At 37.6% G+C, this 15,918-nt stretch overlaps 1 protein-coding gene across 2 annotated transcripts; it reads left to right on the top strand.

Annotated features, from left to right (window-relative positions):
• The first annotated feature begins 956 nt into the window (after positions 1–956).
• On the top strand, positions 957–15,615 carry LOC306878071 (valine--tRNA ligase-like). Of its 2 annotated transcripts, none has more exons than XM_079430167.1 (31): positions 957–1,027; positions 1,652–1,996; positions 2,215–2,358; positions 3,267–3,474; positions 3,662–3,777; positions 3,876–3,951; positions 4,035–4,135; positions 5,155–5,282; positions 5,509–5,673; positions 5,794–5,875; positions 6,040–6,159; positions 8,106–8,214; positions 8,294–8,382; positions 8,464–8,554; positions 8,646–8,770; positions 8,895–8,998; positions 9,934–10,092; positions 10,168–10,258; positions 10,343–10,448; positions 10,561–10,631; positions 11,294–11,419; positions 11,609–11,713; positions 11,807–11,875; positions 11,973–12,051; positions 12,220–12,347; positions 12,481–12,636; positions 12,771–12,989; positions 13,536–13,647; positions 14,633–14,811; positions 15,140–15,289; positions 15,399–15,615. In XM_079430167.1, exons 2-31 carry the CDS (start codon positions 1,652–1,654, stop codon positions 15,465–15,467), a joined length of 3,822 nt encoding a protein of 1,273 aa, XP_079286293.1. In that variant the 5' UTR covers positions 957–1,027; the 3' UTR covers positions 15,468–15,615. The 2 variants fall into 2 exon arrangements, with proteins under 2 accessions (XP_079286293.1, XP_079286294.1); XM_079430168.1 differs by having other exon boundaries at positions 1,024–1,105.
• Positions 15,616–15,918: the final 303 nt, after the last annotated feature.

Genomic DNA, 15,918 nt, shown 5'->3' with positions numbered 1-15,918 from the left:
AGGTAATCAATGTAAAACTACTGAATAAGACCATAAACGGCAAAGAATGTTTTTTATATGTACCGGCACTTATTATTAGAGCAGCACTTGGCTGTACCTAGTCTTTTATTATGACCAGGAATTTATGTGAATAAACTATGATTGTAAAGCAAAACCTTTAAGTGACTGAAAACAAAAAAGGACATATACAGGTTCATAATATTTAAATATAGCCATATTTGTCTTGTGAGGAGTTTTCATAGATCTCCAAATATGATCATCCTTGTGTAAGAGACTCCCATCCTAAAATGTAAAAGGTACCTATAAAAAATTATTTTATAAAGACCCAATTGCTGTGAAATTAATATTATATTACTTGGAAAATATTTAATACCCTATATAATAGTTTCATAATTTTTTTCTCTACTCATAGCCTACATTATTGTTAGATGTATTAATTTGCTTAGGTGCATACTTAATGAGTTATCTACTTATTTTAACCTATTTTTATTTATTTGATTATTTACTCATTTATCAATCCTATTTTAATATTATTTAATCCTATTTGTATTTATATGTTTTTAATTTATTTTCTCTAAACTTCTCTACGCCCCCCTCGCACTCCTTTGCGGTCCTTAGTTTAAAAAGCCCTGATTTAAAAAGACAAGATCGTCACAAAAAGGCTTATGAGATGAAATTTGTGAATAACACATTTGCTCCGATACTTTTATCTCTATATTCAAAATAACAAATAATGTTCTTTACTGGCAACAGCTTAGGCTGCTACTTCTTTTTTTTTCCTCAGAGGGAATAATAAGCAATCTTTCCGTTCTTTAATTTGTACATTGCCCATCAGTTCTTATTTCCAGTGGCTTCCATCATACCGTTGAGTGTAATTGTAGCTCATAGCGCCTCTATCGGACACTGTAGCCTATTACACATTTATTGCGTCAGACGGATGCGCTTTACGACCGGTTACATCACTTTACGGCAGCATTTCTGAAGCATTGGATCCTCTGCATGCTCGTTTCCCCACTGCTGCCTACAGGTGAGTTACTAATGATATTCAACAAGGCTTTAACAGATACAGATACCGCCGAATTTATGCTGATCGATACAACCGAAAGTGTGTGTGTCTCATTTGTAATTTCTTGACTTTTGGAGTCATAGCTCTGTTGAAATAAATAGATCATGCGTTTAGCCAATTAGCCGGTCTATATTTACGTCAATATACTCATGTTATTATGGCAGCATTACATTATAATATAAACATAAAAAGATTACTGAGTAAAAGGGTTTATTGCGATTACTTAAGGGAATCTTTTTATGATTTTACAGAGTATAGTGAAGTATAGTTTATTTGCCATTTGCATAGATCACAAAATTAAATATATTTAAAAGTAAAAAGTGTGATATGCAATAGTTATAAATAGTAATATCCTAAGGGTTTTGTTAATTGACAAAGAATATTGACATTCTAATATTTTTGCTTTCATTTCCGTATTAAAGCTTTGTGTTGGAATGTTATTGATATAACAGTCTTGGAGACGTACGCAAAACTAGAAATTAAATACAATTTTAAATTTGATTTAAGCGAGATTTACAAATATTCACTTATTTTCCGGAAAAAAAGGAATTATTAATTGACATGGCTCTTATATCTCTCTGTCAGATGGACACTCTATACATCTCTTCCCACCCTGATGACTTCAGGAGTTTGTTGCCCTTGATTGCTGCTGAATTCTGTCCATCTCCTCCACGAATCGTCCATGAGGACCCTCCGGCTGAGGTGGCCAGATCTCATCCTGCACTGGTCTCAGCGGGTTCGGGGGGCACCGTGCTCAGCGGTGCTAATGCTGTGAGCTGGTACCTGGCAGCAGCGGGCAACCGGACAGGCAGAGATAAGAGGCAGGAGAGTCAGGTTTGGCAATGGCTGAGCTTTGCTGAGAACGAGCTGATGCCGGTGGCCTGTGCTGTGACATTCCCTCTGCTGGGGATCATGGGGGTTGATAAGAAGGTATGTATTTGTCTGTATAGGCCCATATATGATCAGAATACATCATCACCTGATTATCAGAGTGTGTGTCATGTGTTGATTGATAGCCAGCAAAAAACACATTCCAAGGACACAGCACCTCATTTTTAGACCTTTATATTTCGTTAAATAATAATAAAAAAAAGTGCACTATTTTTTATCATTACTTTTGATGTAATATCAATTGATCTTTCATTTAGCTCCAGCACAGTTCTAAAGCAGAGCTGCTGCGTGTTCTCAAAGCTCTAGATGAGACTCTAGCACCGCGGACGTTCCTCGTAGGAGAGGGTGTGACTTTGGCGGATATAGCTGTTGCTGTGGCAGCACTCCTGCCATTTAAATATGTGAGTACACATCTGTATGCTTGACCACTTTAACTCTTTTATTATAACAGCTTGTATTATTAAAAATATTTTAGATCTGTCATCATTTGCTCACCATCGTATTTCATGTCATTCTAAACCTGTATGTATTTCTTTCTTCTGTGGAACAAAGTACTGGAAGCAATGTTGCATACCATTGACTTTCATTGTATGGGCAAAACACACCTAGACATTTTTCATTTTTTCGCTTAATAGAAGAAAGTCAGACAGGAAACGCACCCCCGATTAGTGTTATTTTATTATTATTTTAAATACCCTCATAGTTTATTAATATTTTGAAAAAGGTTTTTAAAAACCAGTTTTAGTTAATTTGTTATGTAGATTTCTATATATAGATTTGTTTATATATATTTGTTTAGGTTTTTTGTTTTTTTTTGCATTTTAACTACTTCAATGTAAACTTATTACAGTAAGATGCCAAGGCCAACATTTCTGAGATGGTCCTCACTGCAGAACACAAGATCCAGGGGGCGTGGTTGGATCTAGATCCAACTCCTCCCACCTTACATATACCTGAACCTACCCGTCTCTACCCTCTGATCCCTAAACCCACCCATCCCATCCCATCCCCACCCCTAAACCTACCCATCTCCATCCCTAAACCTACCAATCTCCACCCCCTAGATGTGGATCCAACCCCAACCCCTGGATCTTTGTTCTGCAGTGAGGGGCTACTGACATTTCTAATGTTCTAAAGCTTTTAAATGTAAGATTTTTTTGTGTAATATTTATTGTATTTTATCTTTATTTCAATTCATGAAAATGATTTTTAGTATAATTATACAGGTATTACATTTATATTTAATTTGTTGTAATTGTTGTCAAAAGTGATTGATTCCTGATTATTAGTATGTTTGTTTCCTTTGAAGGCATTGGAGCCTGCAGACAGGAAGTCATTGGTGAATGTGACAAGATGGTATAATACCTGTGTGAACCAGCCACAGTTCCTGAAGGTGTTGGGTAAAATCTCACTGTGTGAGAAAATGGTGCCTGTGACACCCAAACCTAGTGCTGCTGTCAATGCCACAGCAACTGCTGCTTCTGAAGCGGCTACACCAGACGGCACACCTGCTAACGGTAAGGATGTGTGTGATTTGAAGAATGGTATTTAGGAACAGTGTTTTGTGTTTTGTTATAAACTAGTAGATTAAATCATCAGCTGATATATTCCTGTAACTTCAGATAGATTTTATTTTATCAGTCTGAATGGCTTTTAGTAGTTATCTGATTGATTTGTTTGTATCGTTTTCCTTGTTATTCTCAGGTCCTCCTAAAACAGAGGCTCAGCTGAAGAAAGAAGCCAAGAAGCGAGAAAAGATGGAAAAGTTTCAACAGAAGAAAGAGATGGAAGAGAAGAAGAAGATGCAGCCTCAGACTGATGTAGAGTGATGATCTCAGCATCTTATTCTCTTAATAACACTGACACAAACAGAGATAGACAGGCAGCTGAACTTGCCATATTCTTTTCCCTCCAACAGAAAAAGGCCAAACCTGAGAAAAAGGAATTGGGTGTGATCACCTACAACATCCCCACGCCACCTGGAGAGAAAAAAGGTGTGATTTTGCTTCCATTAGCAGTAATGTATTTTTCAAATATGTCATGTAACGTCTTAAGTGTCTCACTTCATGTGTTTCAGATGTCTTGAGTCCTCTGCCTGATTCTTACAGTCCTCAGTATGTGGAAGCGGCCTGGTACTCCTGGTGGGAGAAACAGGGTTTCTTCAAGCCTGAATATGGGGTATGACATAGAAATAATCAAAAGTATTTTGGTTCATCCTGAGACACTGTAGGTACACTATCATTCAAACGTTTGGGGTCAGTAAAAGTGATAAAAGAAACTAGTATTTTTATTCAGCAAGGAAAGATTAAAGGGATAGTTCACCCAAAAATGAAAATTCTGTCATTAATTACTCACCCTCATGTCGTTCCAAACCCATAAGACCTCCGTTCATCTTTGTAACACAAATTAAGATGTTTTTGATGCATTCCGAGAGCTCTCTGACCCTCACATAGACAGCAAGGATCCTAACATGATCAAGGCTCAGAAACGTAGCAAGGAGATAGTTAAATAATCCATGTGACATCAGTGGTTCAACCGTAATTTTACGAAGCTATGAGAATACATTTTGTGCGCAAAAAAAAAACAAAACTAATGACTTTATTCAACAATTTGTCTCCTCCTCATCAGCTATAGCGCCATTTTGGAGAGTATCACGTACGTAAACAAGATATGCAATGTATGTCCGCAGATCAAAGCGGAAACAACGTAAACAGCGTATCCGCATATGGTGCTGCTGACACAGAACAGAATACATTGTTTACGTATGTAATGCTCTCCGAAATGGCGCTATAGGCTGATGAGGAGGAGACAAATTGTTGAATAAAGTCATTAGTTTTGTTTCCTTTCTTACATGGTTTCCACAAAAATATTAAGAAGCAAAACTGTTTTTAACATTAATAATAATAAGAAAGAATCCGCATATTAGAAGGATTTCTAAAGGGTAATGTGACACTGAAGTAAAAAAAATAAAAACTTTGCAATCACATGAATAAATTGCATTTGAAAATATTTTCAAATAAAAAAAACTCTTCTATTGAATAGTAATAATATTGCACAATATTAATGTATTCAAGAAAATAAACAGCCTTTGGTGGGCAAAAAAAAATATTATTTTAAAAACGTTTTAAAAAATCCTACCGAACCCAAACTTTTGAATGGTACTAGTGTCCATTTTTTAATTATATTTCTGCTTCCAGAGGAAGAATGTGAGTGAGCCAAACCCACGTGGAGTGTTCATGATGTGTATTCCTCCACCTAATGTAACCGGATCCCTCCACCTTGGTCACGCCTTGACCAATGCTATTCAGGATTGCCTGACAAGATGGTAACCAGTCATAATTGTTATATATAATTAACGTAATTGTTATAAATATTATTTATAAGCCATAATATTAACTTTGTTTCCCAGTAATTAAAAAAAATAGACAGGCATATTATTGTTAATATAACATAAGCCCAATATCATAAATTACAGTTGAGGAGTGAGTTAGGACATCATGCATCAAAAGTGATGATGTGTGGAATGGGATTGCTTTGGTGTTATGATGCAGGCACAGGATGAGAGGAGAGACCACACTGTGGAATCCCGGCTGTGATCACGCTGGTATTGCCACACAGGTGGTGGTGGAGAAGAAACTGATGAGAGAGCGAAAGATGACCAGACACGATCTCGGGAGAGAGAACTTCATCCAGGAGGTCTGGGGGTGGAAGAACGAGTGAGTGTGAGAGGTTGAGGAGATTTCTGGAATGGAGATGGATAATTCCATTAGATCTATAAATAATTCATTTAGCTCCAATTATATGAACAAATTTCTCTATCTTTCGGTGTCGAACAGAAAGGGAGATCGCATCTATCACCAGCTGAAGAAGCTGGGTTCTTCTCTGGACTGGGACAGAGCTTGTTTTACCATGGATGATGTGAGTACAATGCTCAAAAGACAAACATGCCTTGGTATACACTTTAATAAAACATGTTAAATGACATCTGGAAAGTCTGACTGTTGTTAACCAGCTTTGCGCTACTTAGCATTAAAGTGTCATTATTTGATGATGTGAACATGTGTAATATGGTCTGCTTGCAGAAACTATCGTTTGCGGTCCAGGAGGCTTTTATACGTATGCATGAGGAGGGTGTGATCTACAGGAGCAAGAGACTCGTCAACTGGTCCTGCACCCTCAACTCTGCCATCTCTGACATAGAAGTACGTTCATATCTGCAATTTATTGTGTATTGCTGTACACCCAAAGCGCTTTATAATCATGTGTGTGTGTGTGTGTGTGTGGGGGGGGGGGGGGGGGGGGTCTCTCTCCTCAACCACCACCAATGTGCAGCATCCACCTGGATGATGCGACAGTAGCCACAGTACAACGGCGCCAGTGCGCTCACCACAAACCAGCTACAGGTGGAGAGGAGTGAGAGTCATAGATCCAATCAAGTGGTTGGGGATTATTAGGAGGCCATGATTGACAAGGGCCAGTGGCGGCAATTTGGCCAAGACACCGGGGTTACACCCCTACTCTTTACGAGAAGTGCCATGGGATTTTTAATGACCACAGAGTCAGGACCTCGGTTTAACGTCTCATCCGAAAGACTGCTTTTTGACAGTATAGTGTCCCCGTCAATATACTGGGGCATAAGGACCCACACAGACCACAGGGTGAGCACCCCCTGCTGGCCGCACTAACACCTCTTCCAACAGCAGCCTAGTTTTCCAAGGAGGTCTCCCATCCAGGTACTGACCAGGCTCAATCCTGCTTAGCTTCATTGGGCAACCAGTCTTTGGCAGCAGGGTGATATGGCTGTGGCTACGGCTTTGACGTCTCAATGTTGGTCTCTCCCATCTGTGATTAATTGAGTGGGAAAACTCATCCACTGCCACTTTTTTTTAGTTTATTTGAAACAAGTCTCTTATGCTCACCAGGACTGCATTTATGTGGTAAATTACAGCAAAACATTCATTCTGTTTAAAAATAATATTGTAAAATAATATTACAATTTAATATGATTACTGTTATAATATTATTCTTGTGATGGCAAAGCTGGATATTAAGGAGTTGTGTTACTGTATTTTTGTGGAAACAAAATATTATTTTATATATTTTATTCAGGATTCTTTGATGAACAAATTTAAAAACAGCATTTATTTTAAATAGAATTCATTTGTAGCATTATAAATTTATTTACTGTCAGTTGTGATCCATTTAAAGGAACAGTTCACCCAAAAATGAAAATTCTGTCATTAATTACTTACCCTCATGTCGTTCCAAACCTGTAAGACATTTGTTCATCTTTGGAACACAAATTAAGATATTTTTTATGAATTCTGAGAGCTTTCTGACCCTGACAGAAATGCAACTGACATGTTCAAGGCCCAGAAAGGTGGTAAGGACATTGTTAAAATAGTCCATGTGACATCAGTGGTTCAACCATAATTTTATGACGCTAAGAGAATATTGACAGTACTCTACTCACACACATGAGTCGTGGTGCTCTCGTGAACACGCATCAAAGACTGACACCGATGAGAGGAAATTATTGATTTCATTTGTTTAGTTTTTTTGGCAAATTTTTATTTTTGGGTGAACCAATGCTTTAAAGCATCCTTGCTAAATAAAAATATTAATTTCATTCAGACCCCAAACTATTGAACGGCAGTGTAAGTGACACAGCAACAATGCTTTGTTTTGGAAAACTTTCCTAAAATTGAGTTTTAAACCATCCCAACACACAAGTAAAAGCTTGCCAGTGTAGTTTTTAGATGTTGTAGCTTTAATTGAAAACAATATCCATCAGTTTTTACAACAGCTTAAGTTTATGTGGGAAAGTGGCTGCTGTCTGCAATGTCATATTCACTAACAGTCTCCAAGTCTCTTTTTAAGTGTGTGACGTGATGTGACATACGGCCAAGTATCCAAAGTGTACACACACACACCGTGAACACACACCCGGAGCAGTGGGCAGCCATTTAGCTCAAGGGCACCTCAGTTGTGGTATTGAGGGTGGAGAGAGTGCTGGACATTCACAGCCCCCCACCTACAATACCTGCCGGCCCGAGACTCGAACCCGCAACCTTTGGATTACGAGTCTGACTCTCTAACCATTAGGCCACGACTTCCCCCTCATCACGTGATGAGTTTTGTGTTCCAGGTCGATAAAAAGGAGCTGACAGGGCGAACTCTTCTTCCTGTGCCGGGTTATAAAGAGAAGGTTGAGTTTGGAGTGCTGGTGTCCTTCTCGTACAAGGTCGAAGGATCAGGTGAGAGTTGAGTCAGGAGAAATGAGGTTAGATGCACCGAGGAGATATACAGATGTGTTTAAAATGAAATGTTCTGCAGATGAGGATGTGGTAGTGGCCACCACCCGTATTGAGACGATGCTTGGAGACACAGCTGTTGCCGTCCACCCTAATGACTCCAGATATCAGGTGACAAAAGTTTTCTTCTCAGAACTCTGTTTGTCTGAAAACGTTTGAGTTAAGTTAACTGAAAGCTTCTTTTCTGTCCAGCATCTCAAAGGAAAGATGGTTGTTCACCCATTCTGTGACAGAAAGATGCCCATTGTGTTTGATGACTTTGTGGATATGAACTTTGGAACAGGTAATAAATGTTTCAAGGACAGAATGTTATTTTCAGTAAGATTGTCTTTCTCTGGGCCGTGTTTAGTCTACAATATGGTGTCGTTGTTCAGGTGCTGTGAAGATCACTCCTGCTCATGATCATAATGATTATGAGGTGGGAGAGAGACACAAACTGCCCTTCATCAACATCCTAGATGAAAATGGCCTCCTCATCAATGTTCCTCCTCCATTCCTGGTAGGAACACACATACTGTGATATATATTACCCTGTTCACACCAGGTGTTTTAATCTTGCCACAAACATAACGGTAGGCTGATTAATTGTTCTCTGAATAATCTGCGTTTCTCTGGTGTTTTAGGGAATGAAGCGCTTTGAGGCGAGGAAAGCTGTGCTCCAGGCTCTGAAAGACTTGGGCCAGTTTAAGGAGGTCAAAGACAATCCCATGGTGGTGCCCATCTGCAGGTAAGACACTAACTCCCACTCAACTCCTTAATATTCCTAGGTGGTCATGGACAGGCATATAGGACACAGTACTGCCAATGGAAACATAATTGAAAATGTTTACAAACTGTTATATAACTTGAAAATCTTTATGTATCTTTATAAACAACATTGTATTTAAAAAGTAAAGTTTTTCAACTAAAAAAAATAAAATGATACAATTGTGTTTTACAAGCAATGACTTAAACACTTAAGTGACAACCAAACGTATTTATTACTAGATGTGAACCGCAGGTGTGCAAGTGATACCTTGTTGAATAACAAAGAAGTAAACAATGCAAGAAAAATTATACATTTTTAAAGAGGAAGAAATTATGCAATTTTTAAAAGTACATTGTTAAAGCTACCATGCAATAACTACACTTCACCACAAAACAGTAATCTTGCTAGTTACTAGTTTATACTTTAACTATAAAGTTTAATGGAAAAATACCTGACAAAGTTCTTTGACTGAAATGTTATGCACAAGGTTTTTTTTATTTTTATAAAGCTGCTGTTCAAAATTTTGGGGTCAATAAGAATAAAAATAGCAATATAGTGATATATATATATATATATATATATATATATATATATATATATATATATATATATATATATAACATTTCACTTTTTGTCTGCATATCCAAGACAAAATATGGTATTTTGGTGCTAATTCATCTGTCACTTGATAGAAGCTAGCCCAATTATGCAGAGGCAAACATGGACAGGTGGACAACATGAACAACAAAGCTAGATAAAAATTCAACCCATTGTATTACAATTACAATGAAATAAGTTTGATGAAAAATGTATTTAAATTTATTCATAATTTATGTTGAAATGCCATCTAATCCTGGAATAGACATAACAGCTGTTATATTAACATGTATAAAGGTTTTGAGTGCGTTTCTCAGCCGTTCTAAGGACATTGTGGAGCCTCTTCTGAAGCCTCAGTGGTACGTGGACTGCAGAGAGATGGGAAAGCAGGCCGCAGATGTCGTCAGAAACGGAGAACTCAAGATCATCCCTGACCACCACCTCAAAACCTGGTTCAACTGGATGGACAACATCAGGTGACCCATCTATCTCAGCCCAGCTGTTCTCTGCTGGAGTCTTTTCTGTGTGTGGTAACGCTTTTTGGGTTTCAGGGACTGGTGCATCTCACGACAGTTGTGGTGGGGTCACAGGATACCAGCGTACTTTGTGACTGTGAATGACCCGTCAGTCAAACCAGGCGAGGTGAGTGAAGACAAATGCAGCATGCAGTATGTGCACTGGATGCACACAGATGGTGGGAAGTAAGATGTTGTTGTCTGTGCTTAGGATGTGGACGGACATTATTGGGTCAGTGGGAAATCAGAGGAGGAAGCCAGAGAAAACGCTGCCAGACGCTTCAATGTCACTGCAGACAAAATCTCTCTGCGCCAGGGTACGAGTCTTACATACACATGCTCTCATTACACATGCAGTCGTTTTATCCTCCTGTTCTGTTTATTTCATTATTTACCCCCTGGCGTCAATAAAACATCTTTGTGTTTCAGATGAGGATGTGTTGGACACTTGGTTCTCCTCAGGGATCTTCCCCTTCTCCATCTTTGGCTGGCCCACTGAGGTCAGATATTAATACAACACATATACACACACACACACACACACACACACGTCGCTAAGCAGTATGTAAGACTGTAATGTGTAGTTTAAACTCAGTCTACATGTGCGGAACTAGGTCTAGAACTGATCATTGTAATACTAGATTTATTTTAATTAATTTTTTTAATTTAATTTTAATTATTGTTGTTTTTATTTAAAATTTAACACATTTTTTTATTACTTTTATAATACCAGATATATAAAAAAAACTTGCCTAATACCAGATTTACTTATTTCATTTTGTTTGTACTTTTTATTTAATTTTACATTTTTAAATATGAAATAAAATATGATATTATGAAATATGATATTGCTGTACTTCAATGTGTGTGTGTGTATATATATATATATATATATATATATATATATATATATATAATTTTATATTTATTTTATAGATAGATATGATACACAACATAAAATATCATAGTTACATTTCTAATGATATATTACGATTACATAAGCAATATATTACAAAGAGAAAAAAAAGTCTAGTTTCTTTGTGTTGGGGTCCCTGGGTGCTGTTATGTCATATTGTCAAAATCTTGACAATATGTCCTATTATGTCATATTTTCAATACCTAGGCTTACTGATTATGTAATTTTGCAATATATGTGTGTTAGTCAGAGGATCTGAGAGTCTTCTACCCAGGCACACTGTTAGAGACAGGCCATGATATCCTGTTCTTCTGGGTGGCTCGTATGGTCATGATGGGCCTCAAACTCACCGGAAAACTACCATTCAAAGAGGTGGGCGTGTTGATGTGTGTGTTTTATATTAAATATCTATATTTTATTTTTGGAGCTCCAAAATTTAAAAGTGAGTGTCTGTTAAACTGCCTAACTTGCTCTCAGATGTATCAAGCTGTGTCATTGCAGTCAAAGCTAGACTAACATGTGTTTCGTAACTTGTGGTTTAAACCTGATCTGTTTGTTCAGGTGTACCTGCATGCAGTGGTACGGGACACCCATGGCAGGAAAATGAGCAAGTCTCTCGGTAACGTCATCGACCCTCTGGACGTCATCACTGGCATTTCACTGGAGGTAACTAAACAAGAACAGCTCTTCCAGCAACACCACGTGGCTACATAAGATGTTATTGCGCAAAATGAATTTGAGGTGTGTGTGTATGTGTAGGGTCTTCATGCTCAGCTAGCAGACAGCAATCTAGACCCTCTGGAGATTGAGAAGGCCAAACAGGGACAGGTATAACCTGGTTTCTTAAGATTTCTTAAAATCTCTTATTGTACTCTTAAGTGCTGCAATGCTTTTCTATTCTATTCTGTGTGTGTGCGCTCTGTAGAAATCTGACTATCCCAATGGAATTCCAGAATGCGGGACAGATGCGCTCAGATTTGCTCTGTGTGCTTACACCAGTCAAGGTAAAAAATCTTACAGTATTAGACAAATAGCAGTTTACACAATGTTATTGTAGTACACAAAGTAGTGTACTTAACAAATATAGCATTGAAGCTCCTTTTAGATTAGTTTAAGATATAATATATGTGGTTACATAAAGTATTATGTGCGTTTTTGTTTATTTCTCCCAGGCCGAGACATTAATCTGGATGTGAACAGGATTCTGGGATACAGGCATTTCTGTAACAAGCTGTGGAACGCAGTGAAGTTTGCCATGAGGACTCTGGAAGAGGGATTTGTGCCCTGGGAGAAAGCTCAGGTGAGAGAGATGGACAGGAAGAAGTGATAGATGGATGGAGGACGTGTCAGGACATGCTAACTATGTTCAGTACTTGTGAACAGTTGATTTCCCTCTCTGTTCATTTCTGAACATGTGATTCTGTGTCTCTCAGCTGTGTGGCAGTGAAAGTGTGTCTGACCGCTGGATTCTGTCCCGTCTGAGCGCAGCGGTAGCGCTGTGTGATAGTGGATTTCAGTCCTACGATTTTCCCACAATCACCACTGCCATCTACAATTTCTGGCTATACGAGCTCTGCGATGTCTATCTGGTAATGAATTCACACATTTGCATTTGACCTCTTCATTTGTATGTTTAATACACACATTTCTAAATAAGACATTATCTAATAAGATTTTTGGAGTGGAATTTGTTGCATTTGACAGGGTTTTTTTGCCGTTGTAGGAGAGTGTGAAGCCAGTGTTGAGCAGGACAGACTCAGAGGGACAAAAGCAGGCGGACATCTGCAGACAGACTCTCTACACCTGTTTGGAGGTGGGACTCCGGCTCCTGTCTCCCCTCATGCCTTTTGTGACGGAAGAGCTCTTCCAGCGGTTGCCAAGAAGACATGCTCAGGACAGTCCTTCCAGCATCTGTGTCTCACCTTATCCAGAAGCATCAGAGGTGAGCAGAGGTCAAAGGTCAAGGGTAATGGCAGTGTTTTCTAGTATCTAGGTGGTAAAAATCTTATTCTGTTCTAATGAAGAAAGTCAGGATGCAGTCATCATGCTGTCCATGTGGTTTACCTCAGCCAAAGATATGTCAGGTGGATTTGAGTCTTTAGTCAGTCAGTAGAAAGTCAAGGCAGTGATGTTCATGATGTCACCTACACATCTCAAGTACTACTTGCTGGTTACAGTAACAAGAATTGTCTGGTCAGAAGAGAGCAAAATCACACAGAGAACCAGCCTAATGGAAAAAACAAACAAACAAACAGTTTATTAATCATGATATAGTCTTTGATGTCCCACTATAATGAGCTCTTTTTAGAGTTTTTTCCTGGATCATTTTTCATCATTCATTGAGGCAATGTATTGGAATGTGAAGGTGACTAGATTAAAATAATTAAAAAAAATTTAATGAAAAGAAGAGCAGAGAGAGAGGACATTGTCTAAAAGAAATGCATTCTGTGGCGGTTTCTGGTGTAAATGTTGTTTTGTTTGTTTGTAGTTCTGCTGGCACAGCGAGGACATCGACCGTCAGATGGAGTTTGTCATGTCGGTGGTCAGAACCATCCGATCACTCAGGGCAGATTATAACCTGACCAAGACCCGTGCTGACTGTGAGACATCACACAGTAAACTGCACACTCCTTTCAAACTGACTAGATTCAACTAGGGATGCACTGATCCGAAGCGTGTGTCAATATTAGTATATGGACCAATTTAAACAGATTGGGTATCGATCTGATGTGACTGATCCAAATCCAATGCTGGATGGTCATAAAAAATGAGTACAATATTTGTTGGTTGTCTTCTAATATTCAGTTTTTTTACGAGTGAATAACAGATATTTTATTGATTTTTATTTTATTTTTTTAGTGTTGTATTTTTAGTTTATTAAGACAAAATAGTATAGAATTGTAACAATGGCCATGTGCATTACTGTTCAAATGTTTGGGGTTGGTAGTTTTTTTTTAAATGCAGCAGAATTTTGTGAAATATTATTTCAGTTTAAAAAAAGATTTCTATTTTAATGTATTTAAAAAAAAAAAAAATCATTTATTCCTATGATTGCAAAACAGCAACTACTCCAGTCTTCAATGTCATATGATTCTTCAGAAATCACTTTAATATGCTGATTTGCTGCTCTAAAACATTTCTTCTTATTTATAAGTGTTGAAAACAGTTGTCTGTTTAATTTAAAAACAATTTGTTGAAAACAATACATTTTTGTAAGATTCTTTGATCAATAGAAAGTTTTTTTCTAAAAAATAAAATAAAAAATAATGATCATAATAATATATAAGAAAATATAATGCATTATTTTGAAATATATTAAAAGGTATTTTAGTATATATTTTTTATTTTAATGTAATATAAACATGTAGCACAACAGTTATGTAGTGCGTGAGCTTCATTACAGAATCTCAAGAGGCAAACGTTGGTGCATCCCTAGTCTTAATATTACCCATATCACACACACGTTGAGGTTTACACGTAACCTCCTGACCATATGGTATTAACATACGAGAACCTCAGTCTTTGTATTATTTCATATTTTTATTAGCAGATGTGTAACTCACGGCTGTTTTATCTCTCTGTCAGGTTATCTGCAGTGCATAGACTCTGATACTGCTGCTCTGGTCCAGACATACAGTCTTCAGATCCAGACACTGTCTTACTCTCAGGCTATTTACCCAGTGGTGGGGGGTGACAGCACTATCCCACAAGGCTGTGCGGTTGCCATCGCCTCAGATAAATGCACTGTTCACCTCATGCTGAAGGTAAAAGTCTTTGAGAATGTTGTTTCATGACAAAGGTATTTTGACTTGCATTAATACCCCTGAAGGAGTTTTATTCTGGATGTTATAATTCCACCACAGCTGCCAAATACATGATGGAGAGGAAATAAATAAAATAAATGAGGAGATGAAGTGAATTTAAATTTCATTCTCTAAAAATAACATCAACACGTTCTCAGCACCCAATCATCTGGTTTGGCATTGTGTCAAGAATTCATTTCCCCGTCCTACAGCGTCACATTTTAATGAGTGTAATGAGCTTTCTGTGTCAGTAAACATGCCAGTTTCTAAATCCTTTTCTGCGAATCAGGGTTTGATTGATTTGGAAAAGGAGGTCACCAAACTGACAGCAAAGAAAGGGGAGCTGGAGAAACAGATGGAAAAGATGAAAGAAAAGATGGCCAAAAACGACTACAAGGACAAAGTTCCTGTTAAAGTGCAGGAGGCAGATGCTGAGAAGGTAAGTGGGATGGATGGGAAGCAATTTGTCAGAGAAAATGGTCTTAAATTACAGTTTTCTGCAGTTGATTGTCCTGAAGAAAAGTGCAACATTTTTATTTTCTTTCCAGCTGAGGCAGAATGAAACAGAACTGCAAAAAGTGAAGGAAGCCATCGAGAACTTCAGAAAGATGATGTAACAACTCGTCTCCATGTTTATTTCTATCATTTATGATTTTCTTCCATTCAGATTCTTTTGTTCTCTCTGTCTAATGTATGTCAGTCCTGCTTACGGAACAATAATGTGGGGAAGCTTGAATAAACGTCAACCTTAGATGGAAAATTATGAATAATGTTTAATTGTATTATAGTCACCAAGCTCACTATATACACACACACACACACACACACACACACACACACACACATATATATATATATATATATATATATATATATATATATATATATATATATATATATATCAGTATCTCACAAAAGTGAGTACAGCCCTCACATTTTTGTAAATATTTTATTATATCTTTTCATGTGACAACACTGAAGAAATAACACTTTGCTACAATGTAAAGTAGTGAGTGTACAGCTTGTATAACAGTGTAAATTTGCTGTCCCCTCAAAATAACTCATCAC

This window comes from Barbus barbus (genome assembly GCF_936440315.1).
Source record: "Barbus barbus genome assembly, chromosome: 12".
In the NCBI taxonomy this organism is placed as follows: domain Eukaryota; kingdom Metazoa; phylum Chordata; class Actinopteri; order Cypriniformes; family Cyprinidae; genus Barbus; species Barbus barbus.
The sequence above is the reverse complement of the archived record's forward strand: the minus strand, read 5'-3'. Positions and strand labels throughout refer to the sequence as shown.